We start from the raw sequence: 9772 nt of genomic DNA, 5'->3' as shown, positions 1-9772 counted from the left end.
GGGGGGGGGGGTGAAGGGGGGGGAGGCACAAAGCCTTGTGTTACCAACTCTAGAACTGACATTCCTACCCAAATCTTAGCTGTTTTGAGGCTAAAGATGCCCCAAGTTCAAGGACCGTGGGGGGAGGGCATAGGACATGGAGGGGTGGGCCGGGATGGTGTGAGTCTACCACAGCAGCAAACAAGAACTACATAATCCTGTGTTTCTTCAACAAAGGTGAATTCTAACCAGAAATCAGGCCCAAGCTATGGTGAGGGGGTGAGGGGGTGAAAGGTTTGGGGGTGGGGACGAAGGGACACAGGAAAGTAGCCTCTCACCTGCAGCCCAGCCTGTCTTTGGAACTTGGTGGGGCCCTCAGGGCCATAGGCATTTCCTCACCAAGGAAATCTGCATTTTAGCTGCCATCTGCCAAGCACATATAGGATCCATAGGCTCTGACAATGCTTTGACAGGGGCTGGCTAGGTTTTCAAGGCCACCCCCCGCCCCCATCATTTTCTGAGACAGGGTCTCTTGTAGCCTAGACTTGGGGACAAAGGCCTTGACTCTGTTATGTGGCCAAGGAGAATGTCTGGTCCGACTACCTCTGCTTCTTACCTGGTTTTATGTGGTGCTGGGGATGGAACCCAGGGCCCCATGTATGCTACGCAAGAATTCTACAAACTGAGCTACATTTCTCCTCTTAAGACATCGTTTTCTCTGCTGTCACCTGTCACCAGGAGTTAAGCTCTACAGCTGCCCTCGAGCATGCCACAGGCTGCCCTGCATCCTGTTTGATGCTGCAGAACAAGAAGGTCCTGAAGGTGGGTGATTAACAGTGAGAAACAAAAGGAAACTGTGTTCAACCCTTTCCTCCCTCCCAAGCCCGCCCCATCCTCCCAAATAAATAAGTTAATTAATTGGTTTAGGATTGTCCCCGAAGTCCTTCCCAATTGGCTCAATCCCTCTTCCTGTTTTGTTTTCAGTTGAATGAGTCTACAGATTTTATCCCTTCTTCTAAAAAGAAAAATAAATTCCCGGGAGAGCTGCCTGGACCATTTCCCTACAGTCGATTTTGCCCAAGAGAGAACATTTGTTACACCGGGGAGAACCCAGGCTCCTGCCCAACCTCTGTTCTCTTGTGGCCTGGGTGTAAACTGGGATGCGCTGGCTGCGGCTGGAGCAGTACTAAATCCACGCCCTGGACCAAAGATTTCAGGCTCTGGTCAGAGTCCCTGACTGTCTTTCGGCCCCTTGGCGCTGCCCACTGGAGCCACGTCTTTCCCATCCAAATGAACTCAGGGAGTCTGTGCTATAGACAGTCTTTGCAGAGAGCCACTTGGCCCTTGATGAAGTCCCGGCAGGGGCAGATCCGCTGGTGTGTGGGGTGGGCCCCGGCACAGCTGAAGAGCAGGAGATCCCCTTGGAACACACAGTGCTTGCTCTTGGGGTAGAAGGAGGGCACCAGGATGTCCTTGTATAGTTCTGAGCTTTGGCAAACCACCTTATACCTGAGAGGAAGAGAAAGGCACTGGCGTGAGGTGGAGATGCCCGGGGGCAGGTTCTGTCCAACTGCTGGATTGCCTGCTCTGAGTGTGGGAGCATGTCCCACTGTCCTACTTCAGAGATGGCATCATCCATGTGACTGAAATTCTCTGCATCTAGGGATCTTGACTAGGTGAAGAAAAGGCATGTTGCCAAATGTGTGCAGGCAGGGGGCTGGCTCTGAGGCAAGGCTCTTTGGAGAGGAGTTATCTGTAATGAAGAACTCAGGTGGGGAATGGGCACTGTGAGCTTTGAGGCTCTGTGCAGCTGCTGAAAAACAGCAGAGAAATGTGTAACCCACCAAGAGATCTGGACAGGAGGAGGCAGGCCACAGAGCAGGGACATGGTGTGTGTGAAAACCAAAACGGGAGCTGTGACGCTGGTTCAGCTAGCTTGTGTGGCAAGCTGGAAGACCAGAGCTCTATTCCCAGAAGCCATGTCAAACATAAAAAGCCACTGTGGTGGCGTGTATGTGTGATCCCAGTGCAGGGGACTGGAGAGAGGCAGACCCCTGGGACTTGATGGCTAGCTAGCCCAGCCCACTTGGGGAGTCTCAGGAAAACTGGAGACCCTGTTCCCCAAAGTAAGCTTTCACATACACATGCACACTAGTGCACCTATACAGACATGTACATGCATGCGCACAGACACAGAGACACTACAGGGCCACACACTGATGTGTAAGTGATTGCCACTTCCAAGGATTCAGACCTGCGGAGCAACTGTTACTGACACATACTTTGATGTGCACTTAGTATTTGGCTGGGAATAGAGGCTCACACAATCCCAGTTCAGGGTCAAGCCTGGCTACACAGAAAGTTCTAGGCCAGCCTGTGGTACAGAGTGAGACACCTCAGGGAAAGCAAGGCAAACATCGAAGAAGCAGGGGCAGGATCAAGGCCAACCTGGGGCACAGGAGACATGTCTTAAACTGGAAGACAAGGGGAGGAGAAAGATAAAGATATAATAAAGAGGAAGAGGAAGGAAAGTACTTTTGTTCCCAGAGATACTGGCCTTTTTCCTTGTACAGTTCACGGTGTGTGTGTGTGTGTGTGTGTGTGTGTGTGTGTGTGTGTGTGTGTAAGGAAGAGCCACCACTCCATGCTCTTATGGTCTGTGTGGAAAAGAAAGAAAACAGCCAGATCCCCTCCCCCGCCTCTGTCTTGCTCTGTTCCCAGACTGAGTGCAGGGTGAACATCTGCTTTATGCTCTGGAAGCCATGTTCTAGGAAGGACTGCACCTCCAAACCGAGAGCCACCACACACCGCCTTTGCGATGCTCTTATCAGTACTCGGCCACAGCAAAGACGTCGTTTACTGCCCTCCACAAAGTTCTTATTCTGCAGATAAGAAGATGGCATTAACAGCTAATACAGTGTGGTAGTGGATGCCTCAAAATCTCAGCCTCCTGCTTTTAGGCGGAAACAGAACAGGGAGGTCCCTGGAAGCTCACAGGCCAGCAGTGGAGAGAACAAGGAGGCTGCTTCAGAAAAGATGGAAGGTGGGGAACACGCATGTCACTGTACATGCTAACCGACACATACGTAAATACACACATGTATGCATACATCATATAAACAGACATCACACACATATCACACAAGGCCAGGTCATACACACGTTACATGTGTGCATGTGTGAGAGGTGAGCTCTTTTTGGGGTGCAACCTGCCTGTCCTTCCCACCTTGTTTCCTGAAGCCCACAGCTGGCAGAGCGAATCTGGGCACCTCTCAACCCATGTGTAAGATGGGTGGTGGCAGTTGAGCAGCCCTCCCCTGCCTCCCCACGGGCACACTCACTTCAGCAGGTCCTTTTCCTTGTTGAGGTGCTGAAAGAAGGACGGTTCGCAGATGAGCTGGCTCTCCTGGCACACCTGTTTGCAGGACTGCCCGGGCTCAGCCAGCTTCACCTGCAGGGCGCTAAGGGGCGGCCACATCACTTGGCCATGGCAGAAGTCCTACAACGACAATGTAGCTTTCATCAGTAAAGGAACCAAGGACACAGTGAGGCAGTGTCAGCCTAGCAACCAACCATGGGGGCCACCATGCTCAGAAGACTGATAAAAAGCACACATCCTTGGGACAGACGGTGACCTCTCTAAACACCAGTTTTTGGCTGAGGACTTGCCTCAGGTGGGTGTTTTCCCAGTATGCATGAAGCTCTGGATTCCACCCCGTGCATTGAATCAAGGTATAGAGACTCTATCATTTATAGTTACAAAATGAGTTTGAGGCCAGTCTGGGCTAGAGGCTCTATGTCCAGACAGCTGTACATGTTTGTGTGTACATGTGAACACACACTCACCCCCCCAATTCTCTGTAAGGACCATTTGCAGGTTCATTCCCACCAGCTTTGATCTCTGCTCTTGGATCCTCCAAACACTATACATAGTTCATGCCTGTACTAATCCCTGGGTAGCACAGTCCTGTGGGTCTGGATGCTGTTGCTAAGGGCAACGACATGGCTGTGCAGACTTACTTTCTTGAACGGAACTGCAGTCTTTACTAATGGGCACTGTTCTCTGTGTGCAGAGAGCTTGCTTATGACAGCTGCCCATCCATCAGGATAGCTGTCCTAGATAGAACCAGTAGCTGAAAGGCACGCAGCCATTTGGAAAAGCTTACATTGTGTTCTTGCTGGTTAATGAAGACACCCGTACTTAAGTCCTAGAAGCAAAGGTACCTTCCACAGCTGTTAAAAACTGTAATGAAGAGTTTCAATTCCTCATACACAGAGGCTCCCAGTGACAAGGTAACAGGAGAGGTGTATCAACAATTACACTTTTCTCCTTCCTGTGAGAAAATAGCTGACGGAAGCAACTTAAGGGAGGACGGGTTTGTTTGGCTCAGCCTGATGGTGGTGTCATCACGGTGGGTGGGGCAGCTGATGGTTTTGTGCTCATGGTGGTGGATAAGCTTGTGTTCTGCTTGCTTTTCCCCCTCTCCTCCTATTCATGGACTAGTGCCACCAGCATTCAGAATGGCTCTTCCCCCAACACCCTCACCAACACACCCAGAGGGGTGTTTCTGCAGTGACTGTAGTTCATGATTAGAGTGACCATCGAAACAGTAACCACAGGACCTCTAGATCAGACTGCAAAGGAACCAGAAGGCAAGTGAGAATTCCTCTGCTTCCTGAGTTTGGGTGAGGCCCAACCCTGGTGCTATAGTTTGACCTTTAATATCCCTAAAGGCCCAGGTGTTAAAAAGCTTGTCACCAGTGAGGCATTCTGGGAGATAGTGGAAACTTTGGGAGGTAGGGGTTTAGAATCTTCGGGACTTTAGGAGCTTGTCTTTGAGGGGATGTAGGAGACCCTTCCTGTTTCTTCTTAGCTATGAGCTAACCAGTTGGCTTTTGTTTGTTGTTGTTTTTTAAATTTATGTGTGTGTGTGTGTGTGTGTGTGAGAGAGAGAGAGAGAGAGAGAGAGAGAGACAGAGAGAGAGACAGAGACACAGAGAGAGAGAGAGACAGAGAGAGAGACAGACAGAGAGATAGAGGGAGAGAAAGAGAGAGAGAGAGAGGGAGGGAGGGAGGGAGGGAGGGAGGGAGAGAGAGAGAGAGAGAGAGACAGACAGACAGAGAGAGGGAGAGGGGGAGAGAGAGAGAGAGAGAGAAAGAGAGAGAGAGAGAGAGAGAGAGAGAGAGAGAGAGAGAGAGAGAGACTGTGAGCGTGTGTGCACACATACACTTGTGAAGTCCAGAAGAGGGCACCAGGTTCACTGGAGTTAAAATTAGTTATAAGCTGTCTGGTGTGGATTTTGGGAACTGAACTTGGATTTTCGGCAAGAACAGCAAATGCTCTTAACCACCAGGTCTTCTCTGAGTCCCCTAACTGAGAAGTTTTGCTTTGAATCATGCTCAGCCATGACATAGGGCTTCACCATAAATGTACAGCAGTGGGGCCCAGTCATGGGTAGAAACCTTAATCTGAGCTGAAAGCATCCTTATTCTAAGTTCGTATTTCTTGGGCATGTGCTACGGCTGCAGAGAGCTGACCAGCATATCACACCAGGCTGGGGAGATGGAAAGCCCAGAAGGCTCAAGGTTCAGATTCTGTCTTCTACAAATTCCCTCTTCACTGACAACCCCTAGTTGTATCTTTGTACCTGGTGAGTTTCAGAACAACTACGAAGTGTCCTTTCTCATGCATTCTCACCCTTCTACAAAGTGAAATTTGGAGTTAGCAAAACAGACAGGGCAGGTCTGAAGCCTGAAGCCATAAACCCTGGCTCTGGGCACAGGCCCCGTGTCACCTGGCTCCCTGCACAGTGGTACAGCCACAGAATGAAGGAAGGAGCTCAGCAGAGAGGTGGCAAAGGACAGGCCCTCACTGACTTCCTTTAGGTTCCTTGGGAGAGCTGCTCCCCCTAGAACTGCTTTTGGACAAGGCATGGGAGGCATTTGGAGAGGCTGAACTTCCTGGACGCATGTCTGCCCTGCATCTATTCTGGAGTAGGGCAGGAGTCACTGACAGAAGGAGCTGCTTCTTGGGGCTGCACGGTGGAGCTGATGTGACAGCAGCTGTCTTGTCCAGGTCCCCCCAATACACATGCCTGGCTCAAGCCCGCCCTGAATGGAAGAGGTGCGCAGGCACCCGGTCCCTGCCCATCACGATGGCCAGGCATTCTCTCGGGTATCTCTCTGTTCTAGGGGTTCAAAGGTTCAGGAATAATAAAAATAGCATCAAAGTCTTAAGGCTTACAGAATCATCCAGACAGCTTGAAGGTAACAACTGATCAGAGGGAGCCCAAGTTGTCACAGAAAGCATGGCAGAGGGGGCTGGTCCCCGGCAGGGGACTTCATGAATGCCTCACAAGCTTCCTCCACCTGACCCATATAGGAAACAGGGACAGTACCACCTGCCCTTCATTGTTGGGTCGCTCTGAGAGGTAAGAGGGAGGCGACTGGTCAGAAGGATGGAGAGGGTAATGGTGTGTGTGCTGCAGTGGAGTTGAGTCACCGGATAAATCCACAGCTCACCTTACGGCTACTTATGGCTGGGCGCCTTGGAGAGCACAATGGGAACAGAAGGGTATCAGCCTCCTCTCACCCACAGGCGCAGGGGTCAGTGGGTGATCAGGAGGCTACAGGGATATCCTCACTTTTGTTCCTTCTCGGTCCAGGCTACAGGCAATGCAAGATGCCTAATGATCTCATGTCAACTGCTCCTTCGCTTATTCATTTACTCATTCATTCATTCATTCATACATTCCACAGACCCTTGCTAAGAGATAGGAAAATGTGTGTCTACTGACAACTTTACAAACGACCATTACAGCCTCATGCAGGGCATCAGAAACAGAAACACGAAGGGCTGCACCTGGCCTTAGAGGTTCAGCGCACAGTCAGCACTTTCAATACTTCAGAATAGCAAACTAGATGCCTACACACACAGGCAAGGACACCTGGAGGCTGGACACGGCTGGCTCTACAGGGAGGGGGCGGAGTGGTGGCAGCCGCAATCAGAGAAGGCTCCTAGAAGATGCGGATTTCTGGGCTGCGTTCTATAGGCTGCAGAGGAGTTAGTGGCTCACCACTACCGTGACATTCTGTAGCTAATTGGTGCTCAGTAAAGAGCTACTGAATGGAACTGCATGATTTCGGCATCCTGGAGGCTTTGATAGGAGTAAAGTAGAAAACGAGGCTATTCTAGCCCAATGAGGCATCTCTGTAGCCAGAAGGAGGGAGAAACAGCCCTTGCCAATCTGGTTAACAAGCTCACTTGGGGCCCACACCATCTGCACTCCTTCCTCACCTTCTTTCTGCCATCGCTGCCCGTGTTTCTCAGTGTTTGGCTATTCCAAAGTTGTCATGCAGAGACTACAAATCAAGTGCACCAACAGAGTTCTCAGTCAAAGCAATGTTCTCTCTGTCTCTGCTCTACCCCACCCTCACCTCCCTACAGGTGTACATGTATGGAATGGGCTGAGGTCAGTGCCTGCTGCTTTGCATGTGACCAAACAGCCCTTACCAGCCATATTCCGAGGCTGGGCCTGTCAAGCAGGCATATTCTAGCACTGCATAAAAGGAGCATGGTGGTACACACCTTCCATCCAGCATCTGTGGAAACACAGGAGGGTAAGGAGTTCAAGGTCATCCTGGGCCACAGAGCAAGTTCAAGGCCAGCCCAGGTTACTTGAGACTCTGTTTCAAACCAAACGACCACGTGACTGATAACCACCCTGTACGTAAACACATTTTAAAGATGTAGTTTTATTTGTACACATATAGTTGTATGTGTGTGGACCTGAGGACAACTTGTGGAAGTTTGTCCTCTCCTTTCACCAGCTGGGTCTTTCTTGAGGATCACACTAGGTTGTCAAGTGTGGCAGCAGGGTTCTTTACCAAATGAGCCATTGCTCTGGCCATGCCCTGTATAGTTAGGAGACCTTTATAAGAGGCAAAAAATGACCTGTTTCTCTTCTCTAGCCAGTTGCTTTACTCCTGGATGGCAAATGTGCAAACTCCCCTAAACTGGGATTGCTATGACCGATCTGCTGCTGGGGGTTCACTTTGACCGGAACTCCCCATCAGCAGGAGTCAGGCCTCCTTCAGAGTGCTCCTTTCAAACTCAGTAAGCCACAGCACTGGCTTCAGTGCGGCCGGGTAGGGCACCAAGGGAGAAGGGCGAGCTTGCTCCCATTGGGAGGACTGCACCCCAGCTAGCTGGGTGTGAGGGAAGCCCGCAGAAGTGACTCTTAAACTGTACCCCGAAGCCTGTGGTGATCTTAAAGGCTGTCAGTTTAGCTCCCTTTGGTTCCTGCTGCTGCTGGGAACGTGTGTGTGTGTGTGTGTGTGTGTGTGTGTGTGTGTGTGTGTGTGTGTTTGTGGCTTGGAAGAGATCTGAAATAAAAGTGTCCATGTTCCATGTAGCCCACATGAAGGACTCTGGAAGCTAAGCCCTGACTAATGAGCGCTTGTGTCTCTAGGTGTGGGAATGTCCTCCTCCAAGTCACTGGCTTTCCACTCCTGCCAGGAGCATCCTCTCTCTGTCCTCCCTGTTCTTTGAAGATACTCTGTAAACTAAAAATATAATGAATGCTCCAAGTGGCAGGATCCGGGGCCTGCAGCTACCAGGAGATCTGCTCTGATGCACTGGGGTCTTGGCTCCCTCCACGCATCAAGGGGACATTTGGCTCTGATAGAGTTCCTGAGATAAACCAAAATTAACCCCCGTTATAGCTAATTTATGAGGAATTCCGAGGATCTCTTATAAATCTGAGTTTGATCACCAGAAGCCATCTGAAAAAGCACGTGCTTGTGATCCTAGCACCAGGGGAGAAAGCTGTGGGTGGTGCCTACATCTGAGATCCTGTCAGATGTACAGTGCTGATGTGACTTTATACCAGTCCTGACTCCATTACTGTGTGCCCCATGCCTGTGCGACTCAGTTCCTACTCTGCAGTTACTGCTGACACTCCTGGGCCTTACTGTGTGGACTAAGACCCCTCACCCCAAGACGGTTAATGTTGTCAACTTGGCCAGATCTAGACTCACCTAGAAGACAAAGCTCTGGGTATGTCTGTGAGACAGTTTCTAGCCTGGGCAAACCAAAGTGAAAATGTCCACCCTAAATGTGAGCATCACCATCCCACGGGCTGGGGTCTGAATAGAAGGGAGAAAGTGAGCTTAGCTCCACCATTTGCCTTGCTCTGCCTCTTGACCATGGGGGGGGGGGGGGCGTGACCAGATGCTTTGTGCTTTTGCTGCCATGCCTACCCACTCCACCGTGACAAGCCACACCCTTGCATGGTGAGCCAGAGTGACCTCTTCCTTCAGTGAGTTGCTCTTATCACTTATTTTGTCAGTAATGAGAACAGTGGGCAGCAGACCTTCCATCGGTGCAGGTTGGAAAGGCCAGCGGTGGCTGCCGGCAAGCATGCACAGAACCACCTACCCACACAGTGGCCTGGCCTCCTAGGGCGTGTATACAATTATGGTGTAAGTAGACATGACAGGAGGTTAAAAACCCAAACTAAAGCACAACATTAGAGCAGTCCCCTGCAATAAACATGACGAAGATACAAGTCCTTCCTCTTGCAAAAAGATTTCCGGGTACCGAACGGATACTTTCCACTGAGTACTCTGGAGTTTTGATTGACATGGGAAACCACACCCTTGGAAAGGGAACCCATGGATGGGTTGGATGGTAGTCTGCATGTGCACACTGGCAAAGATGTGCCAGGGTTATGACAGTCCTTTCTGCTTCCTGATTAGACTGAATGAGATAATGGCAAACGCTAAGCCCCC

The 9772-nt window shown here is 50.6% G+C and overlaps 1 protein-coding gene across 1 annotated transcript in view; it reads right to left on the bottom strand.

Annotated features, from left to right (window-relative positions):
- Positions 1 to 1289: 1289 nt before the first annotated feature.
- MGAT5 (alpha-1,6-mannosylglycoprotein 6-beta-N-acetylglucosaminyltransferase) overlaps positions 1290 to 9772 on the bottom strand; it is a gene marked incomplete at both ends in the record, with an annotated part of 168997 nt that continues 160514 nt past the window's right edge. Inside the window, 2 exons of the mRNA XM_080917587.1 lie at positions 1290 to 1488; positions 3321 to 3478. Coding sequence (XP_080773713.1) covers positions 1290 to 1488; positions 3321 to 3478 — 357 coding nt within the window. The remainder of the gene's footprint in view (positions 1489 to 3320; positions 3479 to 9772) is intronic.

Source organism: Micromys minutus, assembly GCF_963924665.1.
Source record: "Micromys minutus genome assembly, chromosome: 6".
Taxonomy (NCBI): domain Eukaryota; kingdom Metazoa; phylum Chordata; class Mammalia; order Rodentia; family Muridae; genus Micromys; species Micromys minutus.
The sequence above is the reverse complement of the archived record's forward strand: the minus strand, read 5'-3'. Positions and strand labels throughout refer to the sequence as shown.